At 47.6% G+C, this 24,014-nt stretch overlaps 1 protein-coding gene across 9 annotated transcripts in view; it reads left to right on the top strand.

Annotated features, from left to right (window-relative positions):
* Window positions 1-24,014, top strand: part of FLI1 (Fli-1 proto-oncogene, ETS transcription factor) — a 139,242-nt gene that overhangs the window by 87,903 nt on the left and 27,325 nt on the right. For all 9 annotated transcript variants that reach the window (XM_081531095.1, XM_081531088.1, XM_081531087.1 and 6 more), the window contains 2 exons: window positions 3,814-4,017; window positions 12,879-12,944. In XM_081531095.1, the coding sequence (XP_081387221.1) occupies window positions 3,814-4,017; window positions 12,879-12,944 (270 nt within the window). The remainder of the gene's footprint in view (window positions 1-3,813; window positions 4,018-12,878; window positions 12,945-24,014) is intronic.

Raw genomic sequence — 24,014 nt, 5'->3', positions numbered from 1 at the left:
AGTCTCTCAAATGTCACCGGAACCCTGACGCACAGATTCAGGAAGCCCCGCCCTCAACAGGTCACATCACACTTCCTACCCTCAGTGCCTGGTTCCATGGACAAGGCCTGCCGAGAGAGGAGAGGCAAGATCTTCTGAACCCAAAAGGAATCCTAGGAACACCCAGACGTGCCCACCCTTGCCTTTAAGGACAAGAGTGGCTTGGAGGTCTGTCCTGTCCATCGGGCATGCACTTCCTGGCATCCGCAGGGTCCCACCTTTCCAGAATTACAGCCATCTCTTCCAGGTCCAAAATAGAAACAACTATATTTAACAAAAGGAGTGCCTGAACATGTGTGCGGCACGCTTTGTCATTCTGTAAAAATAGGCTATTTTTCCTAGGTATCGGTGCTATTGGTCACAGGAAATAAAATCATTGTTCAGGCCTTCTGTGCGCTGGCTGGACACTGGCCTCGGCTGGCGAGCTCAGCTGCCTGCTTGAAAAGGGAGGAGAAAATACCCCGTGTAGAGTCCGTGCCAGGTAGAAGGAGCCAGAGTGTTCAAATTTGAGGCAGTGAATGACTTACCAAAATAAGTTTACCCGAAAGGCAAACCCCTTCCATTTGGGAATGTGTAAATGCAATTGTGAATGAGAGCCAAGGATTAGATGTCCCTTTGAGGTAATCCAAAGGAATTTGCGGGTCAGTCTAGAAGGTGTGGTTCTGTAACCGGCCGCTTCATCCTCGGCCCTCTCTATTTCCTTTCCATGGGAAGCTGTGTGTCACCATCTCCTAAGACTACAGACACATGCTTGTGCTCTGGGCCAGATTCAGGGGCAGGAGGGGTGGGGACAGGTGAGGCAGGGGAGGGGTGGGCTCTCAGGAACTTCTCTGTGCCCTGCAGGACTTGAAAACTGCTCGTAAAGCATGTTTATTTCCTTCTTCCATAAACATGTGGCCTCCCAGAGGAAGAGGAAGAATAGCTTCATATACTGAGTGCCTCCTGGTGACGGGCACCATGCAAACAGCTTCATCCTTGTGATGTTACTTCTGTCTCTAACATGGAGAAAGAAGCATCTGTATCTGATCTCCCCTCCCTCGGGACACCAGCTAGGAATGTTTAGCTCAGGTGCATCTGTGAGAGCCAAGAGAACTGTGCCTTCTGCCTTCTCACAGAAAGAAGGCAGAAATGAAACTGAGCTAAAACTGGCCTGGAGAGAAACTTCTGGACTCCCCACATTGGAGCCAAGCCTCTCCAAGCCTTTGCTCACTTGGAACCAAACTCTCCCCCCACCCGCCCCCGCTTCTCTCAACAGTGGCCAACATGGGGAGGAAATCTTGAGGACAAAAGAGTTAGGGGACCAGAGGTTGTCTCTGAACCAAATGTTGACAGCATCTCATTTCCGAAGTCACTTTGGGGAGAAGATAAGGGAAAGAAGGGGGAAATGACCAGATTGGTTGACCCTTCAACTCTGAAGTGGTGTTGAAGTACTTTTGAAAAGATAATCAAGGTGGCAGTCTTAGGGGGCCGAGGTCACCAGAGCAATAATAGTGAAAATAGCATAAATTCCCATCCAAGAATGTTCCAAGCACCTCGTGTCATGGATCCGCTATCCAGGGCTTCACTTCATTACTTTACTCCTGGCGGGATCTTGCAGCATTATCCTCACACGTTTTGGCTTCCTCCTGGTCAGCCTCCTAGACATAAGAGAAAGTCTCACAAATCAGGGCCATAAAACATCGGTGGAACAACCCGTTGGATTTATGGTGGGATTTGAAGACAAGCATAAACGAGGGCCCTAGTTCATCACCAGTTCCAAGTTCAGATGGGAAGAAACTAGGACTAAATCATCCAGGAAATACATTTGGAAGAGCTTAGCACGCTCCGGAGTGGAAGATTTATAATTCATTGTGCTGTAAGGGGAGAGAAATAATATTGTGATAGAGCCCAAAGCAAGGGCGGAAATAATAAAATAAATAAAACCTACAGTGTAAAATTGAATTGGAGGCCTTGGATATTCAAAGTGAGGAATTAGGAGAAGCAGAGGCGAGCTGATGAAATAATATGTGACATAATCCAAGGTCCCCCAGGACATTTTTCTTTAGAATTCTGAAATGGTGCAAAATCATTTCCATTTACCAATGGTCCATGCCTAATTGTTCTTGGAGAGTAAAAGAGTGAAACAAAGCAAGAAATTTATGTGAGAGACAGAGAGGGAGAGAGCTCCAGACTTGTACAATGAAGCCCTGAGTAGCTCTGCTTTTGGGAGTGATGGCAAAGCACCTCCTGAGTGAACTAAGACAGGATGGTGAGAGGGGACAGGGGAGGAGACTTGGGGTACAGGGATTCTCAGCTAAGTGCAGTCCTGGGAGGCTTTCAGTCGAACCCCAGCTCCTACTGGGATTAAAGGTCAAGTTGAGGACTTAATGTTTCAGGACTCCACTTCTCACCTGCAAAATGAAGATAGCAGCCATTTTTCAGGGTATTCTTGATGCATGAAAAATAACACACCTGAAGCAGGGGACACCTAGGAAGTGTTCAAAATCTGGACTGTTACAAGTTTCTGGTCACTGAGTGATTAGTGTGAACCCTGCTTCTCTCCCTACGGCCCTTCCTAATCATTCAGACCTGCTCCCATATTTACCAAGAGCCTTAACAGACCCTTAGAATGATAAAGTGAGGTGGTGGAAAGGTAGCACAGATATTCCTACTAAATGAGCAGGCTAATAAAACAGATTCAGTAGAAGCTAGGGACTATTAAGTCTCCTCCCCTACTCCAGGAAACCTTCCATAATTGCAAATTCACAGTCACCCCTTCTGCTGACCAGTCCTCAAACTGCCACCACAAAAATCTGTTGCTTAATTCTGTGCTTTCCTGCCTGAGTTTTCATGGGCATGGGTCTTCCAAGAGGGCAAGACCCATGTAGCTTTCTTCTCTGATGAGCATGTTTAACTGTTTGTTGGACTCTCTAATAATTAGGTGCCAAGGAAAGAGCTGGTTATCAAATTGTGATATGTAATGAGATATAGGGGCTCCACCTACTGTGGAACCTGCTAGAACTCATCACAGCACTCAGAGTACACACATTCCCCCCCCCACACACACACCTGTTTAGGAAAGAGTCTGAAGGTCCCAAGTGGAGATCTAATTCCTTGAGTTCCTAGGACCTTAGCCCTTACGTTATTTATCCTCAAGAGTGAAAACATTTTCTCCCTCCAACACCATTTCCCGTCTTTGGGGATTCAAATATCCTAAAAAATCTGGATGATTTTAAAGAACTTTCAATACAACTGTCCCCAAAAGGAGAAAACCCAGTTGGAGTTAAGCTGAAGACTTAACACCACTGGGTTTTCCACCTGCACAGATGGAACTGTGGTCTAAGTGTACATGCACGTCTTTTCTGCAGCCATAGGAGAGATTGCTGTTGCTCCATGAAATCGCTGATGTTCTTAAGATATGGACGGTGGCTCTTTCCAGAGCCATTGGTCCCTGCTCTAGGCAACTGGGCTTATTTTCATTCTGATGCCATGATTTCTCAGGCAGAGGTTTCTGTTGCCCCTCAAAGACTTGAAAGAGAACGTCCTGTCTGGGTCTAAGAACCTTTTCAGAGCGCTAAGTGGTTCAGGCAGCACCAGATGTGATGGAGCCAGATGGGTGTTCTGGGAGGACCATCTGGGGCGGGGGTTGAGGGGACCACTTTCCCTCTGCAGGAGGGACACTGAGGAGGGAGGAGATGGGAGAAAGGTGGAGGTGGGGAGAGAGAGAAGAGACAGACAGAGAAGGGGAGGAGCCCTGCCTCTGGCAGCCTTGCTAACAGCCTGTCTCTCCTGCAGACCCCACGCTGTGGACACAGGAGCATGTGCGGCAGTGGCTGGAGTGGGCGATAAAGGAATACGGCTTGATGGAGATCGACACGTCTTTCTTTCAGAATATGGACGGCAAGGAACTGTGTAAACTGAACAAGGAGGACTTCCTCCGCGCCACCTCCCTCTACAACACGGAAGTGCTATTGTCACATCTCAGCTACCTCAGGGAAAGTAAGTGCCCGGTCCCTTCCGTTTCTGGGCAGCGAAACACCCCCAGGGGCCGTAGTGCCAAGTCCCCAGGGCTGGAGAGAACTCTGCCTGGCCACTCAGGATGCAGACTGGTTCCCATAGTGACAGCCCAGGGCAGGGAGATAGGGTCCCTGCCTCAGTTTATGCTGGGCGGGTGCTATAGGAGCAGCACCTCTGGGTGTCAAGTTGCCAAGGTCACACTGGTTCCCAGGGACCCTGCAAGGGGGCTGACCCAGCCCTGCCATGTCAAAAGAAGGAAAACAAAACATGAAGAAAAACTAGGGAACTGCAGCCATATGTGTGTGTGTGTTGAGGGCAGGTCTGCTGGAGGCTGATTGCACCCTTCCCGTGAGAATCCCTTCCTGGAAACTACTTTGCCCCACATTATAAATAGATGGATGCCCTGACTGGTTCTATCTTGAACAATGATTTCAAGTTCCTACAAAATTCTAGATTCACAGGTTTACGTTTTTGAATATTTACACATGAAGTTCTTATTCTTGGGTTTTCTCTGGCACTACCCACTGTTACCTACTCACCCTTCTCAGCTAAACAGGAAGAGTAGCAAATGCTACAGATGGGTTAGGATCTGTTGGAGACAGATCCTAGCAGAGTGAGAAGGAAAAGAGCTTTGGAAAGGGAGAATCTGTAAAAGAAAAGGCACAGTTGTCCAAAGGATTTATCCAATATGAGGATTTTCTAAAACCAAGCCCCGTCAATTTGATATGAATTTCATCTGATATGAAATATACACAGAGATAGAAACAGAATTTTGATACACCCACTAATAAACCTTAGCCTTAACTCTTTACCAGAAAAGTGTAAGTTGTTCAGTCGTGTCCAACTCTTTGTGACCCCATTGGACTGTATAGCCCACCAGGCTCCTCTGTCCACGGAATTCTCCAGGCAAGAATACTGGAGTGGGTAGCCATTCCCTTCTCCAGGGGATCTTCCCGACCCAGGGATTGAACTTGGATCTTCCACACTGCAGGCAAATTCTTTACTGTCTAAGCTACCAGGGAAGCCCAAAGCAGGTGGTACATCGATGACCCCAAGTACCAAAGGATTGTTCTGTGACCAGAAAAGATGGTACTAAGATGGGGAAGTGGAAGCTGCAGGAGAACAGTGGTTCTTCTACAAGGGGTTTTCTAGCAGTCAGCCCTGCCCGAAGATCCACCGGCAGCCTCAGGGTGCAGGGTTTGCTGTCTGTGGCCAAGGCTGCAGGAGTTCAGCCTCACAGTGAAGGAGGTTGGTGATTTGAAGCCCCTTTAAAACTGAAATCCTTGGACAGCATTTAAAGGCCGCTTTTCCTGGTCTCCTGGGCTCTGGGTGGGTTAGTTCTTCATTTGTTTTCCATGTTCAGTGTGTCTTCAGCTCGCCATTCCTGGAACCTTCTATCTCCTTCTGCACCAGTGTACTCTGCGGGCTGGGGTGGGGGGCAACACACACTGGCTGTAAAAACGAAGAGCTTTTAAAATGCCTTCGGAAGTTTCCACTGGTGCCTCTGGGCTCCCCGGTCACCCCTCTGAGGCGTCTGGTAGGCAGTGGGATTGTGTGGGTGATGCAGTGTATGTTAACACCAGAGGAATTACCTCATGTCTGAGTCTTGCTGCAACATGAGGTCAGCCCAAGAAACGATCGTTTCAAAAAAGGGGGCAATTTTCCACCCAGTCTTTCTGAGCTTTGGAGAATGAGCATTTTTCTAACAATCCGTATTTCTGTAAGTGTTTACGGGGTTTTTTAAGAAAGGATCTTTGCACAGAGTCCTGCAGCGATGCCAGCTGGGCAGGGCGCGGGGGTGGAAGTGGGCACACGGAAGCTGAGCGTGACGCGTGACGAGGAGAGACCACCAGCGAAACTGGCCTCATACAGCGGATGGTCTAGGAGTCGCTGGTCCCTTTTCTTTGCTTGTGGGAGCAGAGATGGACAGTAGTGAGGACAGTGAATGTGTGGCCCTTAAAGGGCCCAGTTATCAGAGTCCCTTGATGGGGAGCGTTCAAGCACATTCTGACTAATGTGAGTACTGTGCGTTTTAAGTCACTTCAGTCGTGTCCGACCCTTTGCGATCCTATACTGTGGCCCGCCAGGCTCCTCTATCCTTGGGATTTCCCAGGCAAGAATACTGGAGTGGATTGCCGTGCCTTCCTCCAGGGGATCTTCCCGACCCAGGGATCGAACCCAGGTCTCTCCTGTCTCCTAATTGGCAGGCAGATTCTTTACCACGAGTACCACCTGGGAAGCCCTGACTAATGTGGGGAGATGCCATTCATGCCATGTGATCCCAGCCCCTGCCTTCTGGTGGGTCCATAAACATACCCAGGTCCTCGCTAGGACCTCCTCTCGCAGAAGAACCCAAGCCACAGACACTGAAGTAAAACCAGCCTCTGCTCAGAAGGCCCAGGAGTTAAACATGGTGGTCGTGGATAAACCGTTCAGGAGGCTTCCTGGCGGAGGAGAGCAGATAACAAACAGCAGAGGGCCGAGCAGCCTGAGCAGAAGTGGAGACCAGACAGTTGGGTGTGGGGGTTGTAGGTAGCGGGGCATGAAAAAGGGTGGATTTCTTCTTTCCTTCTCAGAATATATGTAGACATTAAAAAAGATAGCCCCAAAGCAATAAAAATATGAAATTTCCAGAAAGGAACTTAGGAGCCAAGCAAATTCCAAGAGCTGAGTGGGGATGAACAAACCACAGATAGGATATAACATTGGGTGAAACAGCAAAATATAAAGGGGTCTCTGCAGAGATAGAAAACCATGTCTGCCTGCAAAAGTGAAAATTAAAATACTTGTATTAAGATTCAAAAATACCTACCCCAGCATAGCCTTGTAGTCTGGAGGACTTTAGGCTTAAAATGATCCCCTATCATGGAAATAACTTTTGATTCTTGCCTCCTTTTCATTGGTTATAGTCTCTGGGACCCTTGGTGGTGGGTGGTGTGTGGTCCGCTGAGACCCCTGCAGGAGGTCATGTTTGTGGCGACTGTCCCCTTTCAGTATTGTGGGGAACTCCCCAGGGCCCAGCAACTTGCCTTCAAACACTGCTTTGTTTTCCCAGTCTTGTTTCCAGCGGATGTTTTGTGTGGAGGCAAGGAGGCCAGCCCTCAGGGGAGAGGCCGGGGCAGCTGAATGGAGGCCGGGAGACAGGTGCTAATTCCTCGTGTTTTGTCATCTGTCCTTTCATGGAGGAGGGGATAAGGTTCAGACAGTTCCACTTTGGCAAGGAGGTGGAAGGAAAACAGCTGAACTTCTCAGCACAGAGGGAGGAAGTACTGCAGGGCTAAGGAAAGTGGATGGAAGAGAGTCAGAGTCCCTGTAACTTAGCCTTGGTCAGAAGACTATAAAACAGTTGAACCTCTCAGAAGTCTCTGAGCTTTCTGGACTTTAATGGAAAAAAAGACAAGGTTGAATTAAGAAGCTCCCCAATGGCTCAGGGGCAAAAAATCTGCCCGCCAGTGCAAGAGACATAGGTTCGATCTCTGGGTCGGGAGGACCCCCTGGAGAAGAAAATGGCAACACACTCTAGTATTTTGCCTGGGAAATTCCATGGACAGAGGAGCCTGGTGGGCTACAGTCCATGGGGTCGGACAGGACTTAGTGACTAAGCAACAACAACATAATATTTACACTTTCACAAAAGGTGCTTGAGTATTTATTTGGTGGTCAGGGAGAGGAGCTATACTTTCAAATTTTAAAAACCAAATTTCAAATTAAAATGTATTTTCCATGGTGGAGAAGAAATATCAGTGTCCTAAGCCCTGCCTAGCATGCTAGGTTGTACCTGGCCTGCCCAGAGGCTCCTGTTCTCCTTACCCTGGCTTTTCAGCCAGCCCGGACGAAGTGGCTATACCTGATACCGCCCCTCCATAATGTCACCCGCTCTTGAAATGGGAGGAGGACAGGTCTGGGGAGATGCCCACAGTGCTTGGGATCATTCTCCTGTCCCCTGGGGACACCAGGGCTCACACTGCATCAGCCCAGGTGTCATCCACTTTACGGGGACAAGATGCCCCCTTGTGGACACCTTGGACAGCTAATTATAAATTCCCATTTTAAAGCCAAAGCCACTGAGGCCTGGAGTGCTTCAGAAATTGGTGCAAAGGCACCCGGCCTGTAGAAAGCAGCTTGGTATATCTAAGACCCAAGCTTCCTGAGTCCCAGGCTGCAGCCAAGCTCACGACCTCACACTCTAAGTCAGAGGCCAGGCCGTACAGAGAGCGCCCGCTCACCCGGGCCACCTGGTCTTCCCTCTCCTGCTGTGGGGTTAGCCTCAGGCCCTGGCCACACACACAGACACACCCGTGGAGGGCCAGGCCACCTTCCCCACAGCATTTTCTGTTTTCATTTGTACCCAGAGATAAATGCTTTCTGAAAAACTTCCCTGTGGCCTCCCGGAATGAGGCCGATTAGGCCAAACCTATCTGGGTGCCAGCCCTGCCCTTCTGCCTTCCGTGGGGCGCCCCGCACCCTGGACCCGCCAGGCGGCCCCATCAGTATCTCTCGCAGGCACACCCCATTTGGCAGAGGCCGTATTTACAGTCTCGGGCTGCGGGAAATGAGATTGGGTGTCATACGGCAAGATTGGGACGGACCTCAGAGGAAGTGGGAGCTGTCCCCAACGGCAGTTCAGACCCAGGGCCGCTGGGGGGAGTTTGGGCCTGAAAGGTCCTGGGCGGGGTGGCTGGAGGCAGAAGAAGAGCCTTTTTTTCATTCTATGGCAAGTCGTGTTCTGTCTGTCTTTCTGCATCTGACCTGGGAAACAGGCTAAGAAATCACGTTTTGAAATAGTGGCAGCGCTAGAGACATGAAATATATTGGGTGACAGGGAGACCACAGCAAAGGTATCTATCTTGATTCCCATTTTTAATTTAAACTTAATGGAAAACATATTTTGCGTTTTGTGGTGCTCCCACCGGCTGCCTCAGATGTTCGGGCAAAGGTGATGGGTCCCAGCAATTAAGCGGGTGAAGTATTACCCCTTCCAGGCCGGGTCTGACCGGTGAAGGAGAACAAAAGGCCAGGTTTCCCCAGACTCAGCCGTCAGCCAGGCTGTTTCGAGCACAGAGCCTCCTTCCTCCTCCCTCCCCACCTGCACTCTCCAGCCAGAGCCATTGATGGCAACGCAGAGAAAAGGGAGCCCAGCTTCAATAGGCTGGCGGCAGCGGGGCTGGCGGGGTCTCTGCAAGGCGGGAGACAAAGCCTTTGGCGCTCAGACGGTCATTGTCTAGGCTGCAGGTGCCCCAGATGAAGACCAGGTCCGTTGGGGGGGCATGGGGCTGAAGAAAGCCCGATTGTTGGGCTCCCCACACCTGCAAGCTTCCCTCTGTTCATTTCCATCCTCTTTCAGATCCCAAATACTGTACCAGTGACGGATGGACTCGACAATGGGAAATGATTTTGTCCTTGTGCTTTCACGTGGGGAAGGCTGTTCCATTAGCAGCAGCCGCTCCATGCTTTCCGGGGCCCCCAGTACATAGATAAACACGGATGCCTGCATGCGTGCATAAAGACATCAACAGAGAAGGCAACAAACGTTTTAATTAAAGTATTGAACAGAGAGATGTGCAAAAATCATAAATGCACAAGTCAAGGAATTATCACAGTATGAAGCCACTCACTCATATGAGCACCCCCAGGTCAAGGGGGAGGCTGGAAGCCCCCGTGTGTCCCCTCTCCACCAGCCCCCCCCCCACTTCTTTCCCAGAGGCAACCACTGTCTTGATTTTAGCACCTTCAGTGAGTGCTGCCTGTCTCTTAGATATAGCCTGGAGGAGGCAGGTCTGCTGGACTGAGAGCAGGTTTTGTAGATAGACCAGAATGGATGTCCTGTTTCCTGAGCTTTATGGCTGTGTGACCCTGGGCAGATTGTTTGACTTCTCTGAATGTTGATTCCCTCATCTATGTGAGGATTAAACGAGCGAACAGAGAGAAAGCATCTGGCACACGACGACAGAGCGTAGGCTTCCCTCCTCACCGCACAGCCTGTCTCCTCTGACCAGGTGGCGTTCACCGCACACAGAAAGGGCCCCAAAGCAGAAGGGAGAAGTCCAAAGCCACGGAGTGAGAGGCTGGGCTCCAGGGAGGACCTCCCTGCCTCTAAATGATATTCCTTTAGGGAAACAGTGTGCCTTGCCACTCTCTGTAGCCTGAGGAACTGGCTAAATAAACTGGTTAAATAAAAACAGGAGGACAGAAGGAAAAGTTGGTCCCTTGGGAAGGAGATCAGACTTTCCGAGTCAGCCCTCCACGGGCAGGCAGGCAGCCTCTCCTTCTAGGGGGGAAATTTGAACCAAGAACAGTCTTCAGGGTAGAATCCTTCTCCGGGGTTACCATGAAATATGTATTTCACGCAGGCTTTGCCGAGGTCAAACGACCCTTTCTGTAGGCTTTCTGGGAGTTTCCTGTGGAATTCACGTGTGCCCAAAGAAGAACTTTCACCAAGGGGAGAATTTAATAAATGCGGTTTATCTAAGCTTCGTGCTCTCTGCTGCATCTGCGCTAATGACTCAGGCAGTTCGGTCCTCTGAGACCATCATTTTTCTTTATTTGCTCCAGCCATGAGGTTTCCGCCCGAGGCAGAGAATGTCGGGGACAGAGAGGCAGACATTCTTGGTCTTACTTCGGAGACTGCTTTCGCTTCCCTCAGAACGTTTGCTTCCTTTCTGTAACCTCCTTCCAGTCATGGAGGGTTACTTCTTATTGCAGCAGAACTCATTCATAACTCTAATTCCAGAGGACAAGACAAATGCCCAGCGAGCTCTTTTATAAAGAGTTTATTGTGTGTCATTGTGGTGTCTGCGGGAGAAGGGATGTAAAAATAATCGTGGTAGTGCCTAGCGTGCTTTGAACACTCATTGTGAGCCAAGGTCTGTTGCGAGCAGTTGTGTGTATTACTTTATTCAGTCTTCACAACAACCATATCAGGTAGGTGTTATTATTATCCTGTTTCATAGAGGAGGAGCCTGCGGCTTGGAGAGATGAGTTAGATTGATGGAGATCACCAGGCTGGCAAGTGGTGAGAGGCAGGTCTGACTCTAAACTCTCATTCACTTAAAGATCTGTATTAAATGAAGTGTAAACATCACTTTGTGCTCGACTTCTTTGAGAACAGAATAACCAAATGCATCCGTTTCTCGGATATTCCAGGCATGTGACTGCCTTCGTTCTAAAAGTATCTCCACCTAGCCACGCTTTGGCACAGAACTGTCTCAATCCCAACAGCATCCCTCCACTTTTTTTTTTCTTTTTTCCCTGAAACCGTTTCAGAGCTGAAAGGCATAGTCACCCAAGCCCAGAGTCAGTGATTCTAGCCAGTTGGATGGTTCTTCTAAAATTCTCTTGGTCACCCGGCCTGAAAGGGCCCAGGGCTTCTCTGAGGCACACAACCAAACGCCCACGACTGGGTGAGGCAGGCGCTCCACTCCGTGTCCCTTCTGTGACTTGAGGCTAAAAATAGAAATGTCTGGCAGCCCATTCCCTGCTCCGAGCCCTGGCACCCAAGTCTGTCCACTCAGTCCCGGGGATCAGGGAAAGGATTGTTTAGAAAGACTTTTTAGCCTCCAACACTCATGTCCAGCCTCTCGCGTCCTTTGTAAAAACAGATTCTAGCCCTCTGGATCAAACTTCAGAGCCTCAAGGCAGAGGGGAAAAATGCCTACATTTCCCAAAATAAAGCTCGTGAGCTTGCTAGAAACAGAGGAACAAGCCCAGTTTTAGGAATGGGTTCAGTTGCTCAGTCATGTCCAACTCTTTGGGACCCCATGGACTGTAGTCTTCCAGGCTCCTCCTGTCCATGGGATTTCCCAGGCAAGAATACTGGAGAGGGTTGCCATTTCCTCCCCCAGGGGATTTCCCTGACCCAGGGATCGAACTTGCCTCTCCGGCATTGGCAGACAGGTTCTTTACCACTAGTGCCACCTGGGAAGCCTAGGTTTTAAGAAAGAGAGGAGAACTTTTTTACATGCGAGATAAGAAAAAACTAGAAAATGCCCGGACTAGTGTTTGCTAAGAGTAGTTCTGCATGAACATTTAGTTTTAAAAGATTGTATGTCAGCAACCTTCGATGACAGGAAATTCAGTGTATTATGGCTTACGTCTAGTTGTATTCTCTTAGACATGAGTAAACGGAGACAGAAGTTGCGCTGAGGAGCGCTGCCAACCCCACCCCATTCCCACCTCCCAGCACTGCCTCCACCAATGTGACCATCCAAGAACCTTGCCCACCTGTCAACCCAAAGGACATCAGAGCAGGAAGGACCTGGCCAGGCCTCTCCTCCAGGGCATGGCAGTGCAAGCCACAGCCGAATCTGGCCAGCATTTGCCCGTGTACAAAACAGAGAGATGTTTCATAGAGGTGGTATTCAGCCCACAGAGGCCACAATATTTACTATCTGGTCTTGATAAAATGTTTGCCAGTCCTTCTTGCAGTTCAAGATGAAGAAATCAAGGTGCAGACCAGTAAAGTCCCTCATTTATGGTCACACAGGGAGTCGGTTGCAGGACCAGGACACTGTCCCCAGCCGTGTGTCCTTGCTGGGATGCAGTGTGGACCCAAGAACTCCAGGTCCTTTATCATGGCCACTGCGAGGGCTTTGTGTGTGACCCACCCATGAGCATTCTGTCCTAGCTTGCTCGGACCCTGACTCCAGGAACCTGTGACAGTCTTGTGTGATTGGCCCCCCAAATGGCTGGCATTAACTTTTTCTTTCTCTCAAGGAGTCGTCTGTCCCACCATCCTTCTCCCTGTCTCCTCCCCTCCCCAATTCGTTCTCATCCATCCCATTTCCTGGTCTTGATATTGGAAGTTTGTCTGGGATACAACCTGATGCTTTTGCTTCGCCTTTCAGGTTCACTCTTGGCCTATAACACAACCTCCCACACGGACCCGTCCTCACGGCTGAATGTCAAAGAAGGTGAGTGTGTTCTCTCAGGCATGTAGAGTTGTAGAATTGTCCTCCGTACCAGTCCAGCACTGTCCGTGATGGGAAGACTGGGGTGGGGAACCTCAGGTGCGGGCCCCAAGTCTCTTGTCCACTCGGCTTTTTTAGAAGCCTAAGTTGACCCCCTTTACTCTGCTCATTGCAAAAACATGACAGGGTTGTAAAATATCTTGTGATAATACCATAAAAATACGATCTGAGGCTGCTACTCCATGAAAGAAAGCGTGTTGATCTTGGAAGGAAATGGATGCTTCTCACTTTCAAAGCTGAAAGGCAGGGGCTTTCTCTGTTCAAGGAAATGAAGTGAAGATTTCGAGGATTCTTGCAATGTCACATTTTCAGGGGTTTTTTTGGTAAGACATTTTAGCACTACCAATTCATTTTTAAAGTGCTGACTTGGGGATTTGGTCTAGTTCGCTCGGTTTGGTTTGGTTGAGAGAGAAAGAAAATCATCTCAGCAAATGGTTTTCGCTGGTGAGGGTTTTAGCAGACATTATAATACATTTCTCATCATCTCTATTTGTGAAACAGTGTTGTGGAGATTTCCTGCTCCAGATACTGTTAGATTCTGGGAGTTTAAACAAGTGAATAATTCATATTACCTGGCTTAAGGGAGAAAAAATGTGAGTGAAAAAATATCTGCCTGAGGCAAAAGAAAAATTTCATGGAGGAGGGGCATTTTGAGTGGGGCCTTGAAGGATGAGTAGGAGTATGATGAGCACTCTCTTCCTTGGCTCTCTCTCCTTCAATACTTTTTCTTTAATGCACACTTGCCACATAGAATGAATGAAGGCAGAAGTTTTCGATATGGGTTGCATGGAGTTAGCACAGCATAACATTGCAGAGAAACATAAGGCTCTTCTATGGGAAGACTCTTACAGACCATTTAGTTCAAAATTGTCATGGAGGAAACAGAAGCCCAGTGAGCTTGGGTGTTTGGACCAAGTTCACACCTTCCTTCTATCACATGAGACTTCCTGTTAACAATTTCTAATCAGATGATGACCAGACAGTTCTGTGGAGGAAGTATTCAACATAATGAATCTGTTTGTGGACTTTCCTGGTTTTCTGCAAGTTTCTTCACCTCCTACCCAACCCTGGGCTAGTCCTATTTATGCTACTGTTTTCTTTCAAAATCAGAGTTACTGGCTTTTGCCATAAAAACCCTGAAGTCATATTGACTCATTGTACAATCCAAGCCACATTTTATTAGGTGACCCACTTAACCATTGCACTGCAAACGTCCGTAAAAGAGAAAATGTGCTACAGTGACAAACACATTCGACTGAGGTCGGAACACCTCTGGTTTACTTTGGGGAAATCACTTCATGCCCCGAACCTCAGCTTCCTGTCAAGTAAAAGGGCCAAATTAAACCAGTAAGAGGGCTTCCCTGGTGGCTCAGTGGTCAAGAATCTGCCTGCAGTGGAGGAGACTGGGATTTGATCCCTGGGTTGGGAAGATCCCTTGAAGAAGGGAATGGCAACCCACTCTAGTATTCTTGCCTGGAGAATCCCATGGACAGAGGAGCCTGGTGGGCTACGGTTCACAGAGTCTCAAAACAGTTGGCTTGACTGAAGCAACTGAGTAGGCACACATGCAAGCCAGTAAGAATCCTCCCTGACTTTGGAGTTCTTGGCTTTTAAGGAGATGACCCTGCAGCCTCAGGTGAGGCTCTGCTTCCATCCAGGGTCCCCCCTCTGCTCTGACCTGGTTTGCTTACTGAGCTTTCATTTCATCTGCAAGTAGGGATCCACTTCTTACAGGAAGGAGGAAGAGAGGGAGGAAGGAAAGGGTGAAAGAAGGCAGGCAGGAGACCCCTGAAGCTCGTGCAGGGCTACAGGCTGGGACCTGCTGATGACAGCAGGACTAACCAGTGAGACTGTGGGGCAGACCCAGTGAGATACCCAGTGAGGTATCCGATATTGGGCTTTCAATACAGATTTCTGTTAAGAATCAAGGGTGTCTGGGTTGAACTGATTGTTACTGCGCTGGTTATTGACTCATGACTCCTGCTGGGGTCTTAGCTCTCAGTCTGTCCTCTACCTGCGCTACTCCCCTTCCTTCCCTGGGTCCTTTTGTGTGTGTACAGTGCCATGCCGGGCTCTCTGGGGCTTCTGCAGGAGCTGCTCCTCTTCTGAAATGAATGAACTGTGGTCTCCAGGCAAGCGAGCGCTGCCAGACCCTCAGTCAGGTGGCGCCAGGCATTTATCTCCCAGCATTGGCCCTGCTCTCTGGAGACGTCTGCGCTTTGCAGGTGCATCTTTTGTCCACCCGTAAAGCTTTCCACTTGAGATGTCTTGCTGCTCCAGCGGCTCCCCCCTCAAGAGGTGGTCCGAATCTGTCTAAATGGCCCATGGTCCAAAAAACAAAAGTACATTAGCAAGACAAAGCTAGCCACGCTCCTCGCTCCCTCCCTTTCACCCTCCACCCCACCCCTCTCTCTTCTGCTTTTCTCTAAGAGCAATCTTGAGTTCTTAAAATTTTAAATGGAAAAATAAAGAGAAGGCACGGTGCAACCTTAGCTCCACCTTCTTTGAATAAGGCACACACACAGCCCCAAAGAAACCCAGAGTCCCTCAAGAGATCCGGAGCTGTGTGTGTGTGTGTGTGTGTGTGTGTGTGTGTGTGTGTGTGTGTGTGTGTGTGTTTCACAAAGGACAGGTGCTGGCATCAAGCACAAAAGAAAGAAGTTGAGGAGGTGAACGCTTCTGTGAATGCTTCTTCACTGTGCTTATCCAATGAGAATGCCTTTTTACTTTAAAATGGCATAATCACCCTTCCAGCTTGTCTCTTGAAAACCGTTGTACTCTCTAAGGGTTATTGGTGCCCAGGAAGTAAGACTAGCTTTTAAAAATCAATTTGTAACAGTCTTTAAGCTATTTTTAAAATTGTTTTTTTTGATGTGGACCATTTTTAAAGTCTTTATCGAATTTGTTACAATTTTGCTTCTGTTGTTCATGTTCTGGGTTTTTGGCCCCAAGGCATGTGGTATCTTAGCTCCTCCACCAGGGATCAAACCTACATCCCCTGCATTGAAAGGCAGTCATAACCACGGGACCGTCAGGGAAGTCCCTAAACTTTTTAAAACTAAATAGTCTGTGGTCACAGATTGGACCCAGCTAGAACAATTATGCTCTCTCTACCTGTTACCAAGGCTAATGCACTTAGAAAATAAATTAGAACGGAAGCAATTGTTGAGACGATGAGATGGTTAGATAGCATCACTGACTCAATGGACATGAACTTGAGCAAACTCCAGGACACAGTGAAGGGCAGGGAAGCCTGGCATGCTGCAGTCCATGGGGTCACAAAGAGTCGGACATGACATAGCTCCTGAACAACTGCAACAGTTGTTACCTGTTGGCAAGAGCAGCCTCCACTGTCACCTGTACAGGATTCTGCAATGCCCCAGGCACTCTCACAAGCTTTGCCTCTTCTTTTAAGTCTGCCAACATCCCGCAAGGTAGAAAGAATCAGCCCTGTTTTTCAGACAGAGAAACTGAGGTTCAAGACTGTTAGTGGTTACTTGAAAGACACACAGCTATTTAACAGCAGAACAAGGATTCAAACCCAAGCTGTAGGATTCAGAATCCCTTGCTTCAGATCGTCCTCCTGATAAACACAGCATTCCCCTTCTAGCTGGCTTTTCATGAAAGCAACACCTTGTCTAACTGTAGTGTGGGTGGAGACTTGAATTTTTTCCATTATGTTTCCCTGTCGCTGCAGTTTTCTCACTATCATCTGCAACCACATCCATGCATTATCCTCTCTTCCCAAAAGTGACTTCATACAAAGCCCCCACTTGGCTTATTCCCTCGTCCTAACTGAGCAGAGAATGAGCTGGAGAACTTCGTAAAATAACTGATGCGCTAGGACAAGTATTGTATGACTCCACTCACAGGAGGAACTTTAAGTCAACAAATTCATAGAGACTAGAGAAGTAGCAGGGTGGTTGCCAGGGGCTAGAAGGAGGGAAGAATGGGGAGTTATTGTTTAATGGGCACACAGTGTTTCAGTTTGGAAAGATGAAAGAGTTCTGATAGTGATGATGGTTGGACAGTGTGAATATATGTAATGCCACTGGAATGTACACTGAAAGATGAGCAAAATGGTAAATTTTATGTAACGTATGTTTTACTGCAATGAAAACTGCAAAAACACATGAAAAGATGTTCAACATTGCTAATTATTAGAGCAAGGCATATCAAAACCACAGTGAGGTACCACCACACAACAGTCAGAGTGGTCATCAAAAAATATACGTCTGCTGGAGGGAATGTGGAGACAAGGAGACCCTCCTACACTGTTGGTGGGAGCATTAATTGGTGCAGTCACTATGGAAAACACTATGTAGGTTCCTTAAAAAGTAAATCCAGAGCTACCATATGATCCAGCAATCCCACTCCTGGGCATAAATCCAGAAAAGACAAGAACACTAATTCGAAAAGATACACACACCCCAATGTTCATAGCATCACTATCTACAATAGCCAAGACAGGGAATCAACCCAAGTGCCCATCAGCAGATGAATGGATAAAAAAGATGTGTTATATATACCATGGACTATTAGCTATAAAAAAAAGAATGAAATAATTTTATTTGCAGCAACATGGATGGACCTAGAGATTATCCAGCCAAGTGAAGTGAATCGGTCACAGAAAGACAAATATGATGTCACTTACATGTAGAGTCTAAAAATAATATAAATGAATTTATTTACAAAAAAGAAACAGATTCACAGGCATAGAAAACAAACTTGTGGTTACCAAAGGAGAAAGGGGTAAATTAGGAGTATGAGATTAACAGATATATACCACTGTGTATAAAATAGCAACAGGAATTTACTGTATAATAATCCTAATTTGTCCCTTCCCCTTTGGTAACCATAAGTTTGTTTTCTATGCCTATGAATTATACATATATGTATATATATATCCATATGTATGTATATAATCTGAATATATAGTATATAACTGAAAAAAAAAGGCTGGAAAAGTCAAAATAAAAAATGTTTTAAAATACTGATGCCCAGATCCCAAACACAACTTACTGATTCAGAATCTCTAGGAGTGACAGGTGGGATTGGGAATTTTTTCAGGATCTCCAGGTTACTCTTAAACGTGCAGCCACAATTGAGCAGTGCTGTCCTACAGGGCAGACGCGAACCAGAAAGAGGAAAGGGAGACCCATCTCCTAGCCACCCAGGTTTTCTTGGAGACACACTGGATGGTTGATCTTGATCTTTCCTGGCCCCAAACCAACCTCGAAAAGGAAGGGCAGGACCTCCTGGTGTGCTTATGGAAGAACAGGTTGACTTGACCACAGGAACATTTGTTCTTTTTCATCCTTGTCATTGATGAGGTTAATCTTTATTGATCTTGACCTGAGCTTTACCTGAGTCTATCACTTCAGCCCTCAGAAATCTCTTTCTTATATGTTCTCACCATGTGTATCTAAATAGTAATTGGGAAACTTCTCTGGTGGTCCACTGCTTTAGATTTCATGCTTCCAATGCAGGAGGCAAGGGTTCGATCCCTGGTCGGGGAACTAGGATCTCACCTGCCACACGGTGCAGCCAAAAATTTTTTTTTTTTAGTTAGTAGTTGGGATTGGAGTTGGCAGCCTGATTTTATCAGGAGGGTACTGGGGTTCTGGAAGTTAAATGGCTGTTTTGAGCACATAGTGACCAACGGCTCGCTCAGCCTCGTCCTCTGACCTCCACTCCCAGGGGCGAGTGTGTCCATCCTGGATGCAGGTCAGAGCAGACCTGCCCTGGGCCCTCCCATCACATCCCTGAAATGCTGCTTTGCATCCTAAACCCTCATGTCCTTAGCTCCTCGTGCAGGATCCATTTAAATGCCTCTGACTCTCCAAAAGTCGGAGGATACTGAGCTCGTTGTTTATGAACTCCTGGAACTCATAAACCATAAGCCTAGCCTGTGGAGCCTGAGCCTCTACCCTCAGCCCGGGAAGCCTTTCAGGACCTGCTGTGGAATGCAAATTGCTCCTCCTCCATGTGGGTCGCTGGCGGCCTGCGAAACAGCCTTGGCCTGCCGTCACCTGAGCTGATGGATAAAAAGTCTGTCTGCTCACACGCTGAGTCTGGAAGAGAGAGGGGGAGAAAGCAGCCTTCCGTGTCCTTCAGAGTGAAATGCCTAACCAGTGCTGAAGATCATGCTAAGGAGAGCCCTGCTGGCTCGAGGAGATTTCCAGATGGTGGGGCCTGTGTTGAAGCCAGCACCATCATTCTGCAGACCCTCATTGTTTGCTGAGCACTTGCAGGTCTGTTATCTCATTTGCACCTCTCACCCTCCATCCCTGTGAGCTGGCAGGGCTGGTATTATTATCACCCTGGATCTGCAGATCATGAAAAGTAGGCACAGAGAGGTTACAAGGTTCACTTGAAGTCACCCATGTCTCGGGACAGAGCAGGACTCAAATGTACGTCCCTATTGTTCTTTCTTCCCTCTGGTCTGCTTCTCCTCTCAGCATTCAAGCATCTGACGTCTTTTTAAAAAATTTATTTTATTGAAGTATCATTGATTTACAATGCTGTGTTAATGTCTGCTATATAGCATAGTGACTCAGTTATACACATTTATACAATCTTTTTCGTCTTTCCCATTACGATTCATCACAGGATGTTGAATATAGTTCCCTGTGCAATATGGAAGGATCTTTTTGGTTATCCATTCTTTATGTAATAGTTTGCATCAAACATCTGACATTTTAAACATTCTTTAATTGATGCTTTCAATTTCCCCAAAGCAGATATTCATCTCATATTTCAGCCTTATAGCATATTGGTTTAAAACTCAGGCTCTGGGCTCAAACTAGGTGAACTTGGTCAACTCATTTACTTTTTTCTACCTCAGTTTCCTCATGGGTAGAATGAGGACAGTCTTAAGGCCCTTTCAGGGATGATATCATACTCATAAATCTCTTACCAGGTGTCTGACACAGCAGTAAGTGTTCAATGTCTTAGCTCCATGAATTACAGTAGTAATTAGTAGCATTATCACAAAATCATTAGAATACTCTTGCAGCTTTACCACCTATTGACACAATGCCCAGGGTTGTGAAGAACACCATATTAGATGGCATGGTAACATTGGTAGATGAGATGGCCAAGTTGTTTAAAATCTCAGCAGGGAGATCCGCATGTGGAATGATTAAGGAATAATATGAAACTGCATCTGATCAAATGGAAAAATGCATGCGACCTACAAGAAGCTCCCTAAGAGTAATAAAGAGATGGAAAATCATTCAGTGTTAAAGTGGGCCATTCACTCTGAATCTTTCATGGGACAGAGGCAGTGTGAGGCCAGAGAAGGCGTGGGTCCCCCCAAGATTACACAGAGGGTGAAGAGCTTCACCCGGGACTTTAGTCAGAACTCGTGCCCTCTTCCACCCATTCACACATCTCTTCATTTATTAAGAACTTACTATGTATGGGATGCCAGACTGAGCCTCAGAAATGTGGCACCCAGCCAGCTACCCTCAAGGGGTTGTAGTCAGAGACAGATGGGCCAGTAAGTCAATGCTATGTGTTGTTTATGGCTGATACAACACCACATCTCACCACTTCCCCCTGCATTTTCAACCCCTGTGCGGTGTCCTTGATGATTTAGTAATAGAGATCGTAATGGAAGATGGGAGAAGATCTGGAAGGACCCAGCATGGTGGTGCTGGAAATGGGTATTGAAGAAGAGAAGGTGGGCGTCAAAGACACCAGTCAGTGCATCTGGATCTGTCCTGTGTGGGGGCTGCATGTGCACGGGCTGGGTCTGGGACAGAGGACCCAGTGGTCTCCCCTGGTGCACCTGAATGTGCCTCATGGGAGCACTGAGGTCTGGGTTTGTGATGGGTGCATGATGGGGGAGGCTTGAAAGGGGACTCTCGGTGGTTTTCATGAAACCGATAAACAGGTACAGTCTCACTCTGTGAGAAGGAAGCTTAGCAAAGGAGCCAGGGATTTGCTTCAAAGTAGTCGGGGTGGAGAGGGGGCACGGGTGGATGCGGGGGAGAGCTGAAGTCAGACTGGCTGAGTTCATGCCTGTTAAAGCCGAAGGGCCCTCCTTGGTGCAATACATCTTTCTCTCTGCTTTCCTACATCTTTGATATTTTCTATGATTTAAAAGATGCCGCAAGAAGTTTTGCTTTGATGGAGAAGATGTGGATGCATGCAGAATATTGATTCCTGTGCCCTGTGTGTGTGGCTGTGAACAAGGGTAGCAGGTTAGGGGTTCAGTGTGGAGGAGGGAGTCGAGGCAGCATCCTGAGTGAGAGTCTAGGCGGGGTGAGTGTGTGTTTGGCGGGTCCTTGGGCCTGTGTGCATTGCCCTGCACGGGGTTGGTCTGGAACACATGTGCCTGAAGGAAAAGGCCAGTAATGCTGTGAGGTAATGGCCTGTTATTTTTAGGGAGTAAATAACATCTCTCATGGAGCAGGTTGTGTGGCTCCACGGGCTCTGTCTGTGTCCGCTAACGTGCACTTAAAACGTGAGGGTATCGAGGCCTCCCGGGAGGGCCTGTTAAGAACTTTGTCATTATATGTTTTTCCTTTATGATGAAATAGCCCTAATCCATTTTTAGCAAGGATGATTGCTGAGTGCGTGTGTGTGTGAGTGTGTGCTATTTCTGCGTCCAAAGGCAAGATTTATGATTCTAGAACAGACGGTAGCTTGCTCTCTCTGTTTTATTTTTTTAAAATTGTTTTCCTTTGAAATTCCAGAGTTAATGTTTTGTCTACTTTCGATCTGGCCCTCTTTGGAGAGCTGCATGTTGTATGTGTGTATGTGTGTGTGTGTGTGTGTGTGTTTTCACCGGAGAGAGATTGAGAGAGGGAGAAGGAGAGAGAGAGAGAGGGTTGGAAACAAAGAATCTTTGTCTATAAGCTGGAGCAGGCAGGAAACCCCAGTCCCCAGAGACCTGAGCCAGCCAGCCCTGTCCTGGAGTCAGACTCCAGCTCTCTGAATTCAATTTGACAGCTTGTCTGGGACACTTTCTAAGTAACCATTACCCTTCCTTTCTCTGAGTGAAAGAACTGTTATTTTGTTCCGTGGGTGTGCTGTGTGCGCTGTTATCGCATGTGTGGGTTCCACAGCGACTAGGACACGCTTTCTCTAAAATGATTGGAAACACTTAGCCCGTTTCCTCAGACAAGTGTAAATTTGTTCCAGGATAATGAAGCAAGCAACTTTCCGTGTCGCACCATCGCTGTTAGAGGCAGGTAAAGACGGATTTCGCTGGGGCGTTTTTAGTTCCAGCTAAGGCAGGAATCCACTCACTTGAAGGAGTGTCTCCATCTCAGGAATAATTCTAATTATGCACATTTTATTCCTTTGAAGATTTTTTTTTTGAAACGAATGTATAAACAAAGATAACTTCTGATGAACATTCTCTTCCGTTTCTGTTTGATTAATTGATGACTTTTAAAGAAATACACCATCATAGGTCTCTCTCACCTCAGAGGACAATTCCAAGGAAGGTGCATGTCAGCCCTGAGTCCTGGGGGTGGGGGCCAGGCAGGCACAACTGGATAACCGCCGGGAGTACAGCAGGCCCTGCTGTCTTGTCTCCCCCAGCCGCCCACATCAGTTGACTTTGCCACAATCGTCTGATGGATTGTGAGGCAAAACCCACCTTCTCTAGGGTGTGTATGTTTGCAGGCCATCCAGGTCTGGCCATGCAGGATGGCCAGAGGCACCATCTAGTATAGCTGAAGTCAATTCAGGGTCTAGGGCATGACAGCTTGGCCAGCAAAAGTCTTGCACGCTTAAATTCTGACCCCCCCACCCCAATTGTATCCTTCAAATGTGAATGGATTCCTGTCTAGACTATTTTCAAACTGAACTTTGAGTGTTTCCTATCCTCCCTTTGCCTGGTATACTTTCCTTGGTTGTCTCACCCCCACCCAATCCATACCCTATGAGCTACACTCACTCCTGACGGTCCAGATCAGATGATATCTCCTCAGCCACCCCTGCCCCATGGCACCTTGCTTGTGCCCACTGTCTTCCTAGGACAGCATCCTGATAGTCTATCCAGCAGCCTTTGGTCTTGTAAGTCTTGAAGCATCTTGTAGGCAAGGACCATGCCTTAGAAAAGGCCATTGGATAGATGGATGGATGGATCAGTGATGAATGGATGAGTGAATGGATGCCTGGATCAATGATGAATGGATGTATGGGTAGATGGATGAATGGATAGATGAAAATTATAGACAAAGTGCCTTAAACTACTCCCCAAGAGCTTACAGTAAAACTCACCCTTTGTGATGTTTCTAAAGACAAGAGTGAGGTTTTGGCCTCATCCACTGAAGAGCTCGTCTCAGGACTGCCTTTCCTTCTCTATTTGCCATAATTTCCCCTTCATTTGGCTCCAACATGATTCCTTCCAGGCAGAAGTAGAGGGAAGAACTTGCTGAGAACCGATTTCAGTCACAAGGTGATGGTTCCATGTCACCCTTTTGCCCCGTTTTTTATTGGCTTAGACTCCCCTTGGAGGCCCTTCAGATTTGGGTCCTCTTGCTATGGTTGCTGATGAGAAAGAGGCCAAAGGCAGAACGAGAACAAGGGAAAGTCATGTTGCAGGAAAGGTTAACTCCTGCTCATTCATACCTCCTTTCCTGACCTTTATTATCACCCCTCCCCTTGCCCCGTAACTATAACAGCTGCTGTCCACTGAGGGCTTGTGCTAAGAATTCTTCTATTCACTTCATCTTTACACTTCCTAATCACCTTATGTAGTTGGTACAATTATTATTAGGACTTCTCTGATGACCCAGTGAGTAAAGAATCCGTCTGCAATGCAGAAGACACAGGTTCAACCCCTGGGTTGGAAAGATCCCCTGGAGAAGGAAATAGCAACCCACTCCAGTTTTCTTGACTGGAAAATCCCATGGACAGAGGAGCGTGGTGGACTACGGTCCAAAAGGTCACAAAGGGGTGGACACGACCGAGCGACTAAGCACACACACAATTCTTCCCATTTTGCACATGAGAAAACTGAGGTACAGATAAGTTAAGCCCAAATCACAA

This window comes from Giraffa tippelskirchi, chromosome 10 (genome assembly GCF_054371585.1).
Source record: "Giraffa tippelskirchi isolate mGirTip1 chromosome 10, T2T-mGirTip1v1.2.pri, whole genome shotgun sequence".
Classification (NCBI taxonomy): domain Eukaryota; kingdom Metazoa; phylum Chordata; class Mammalia; order Artiodactyla; family Giraffidae; genus Giraffa; species Giraffa tippelskirchi.
The sequence above is the reverse complement of the archived record's forward strand: the minus strand, read 5'-3'. Positions and strand labels throughout refer to the sequence as shown.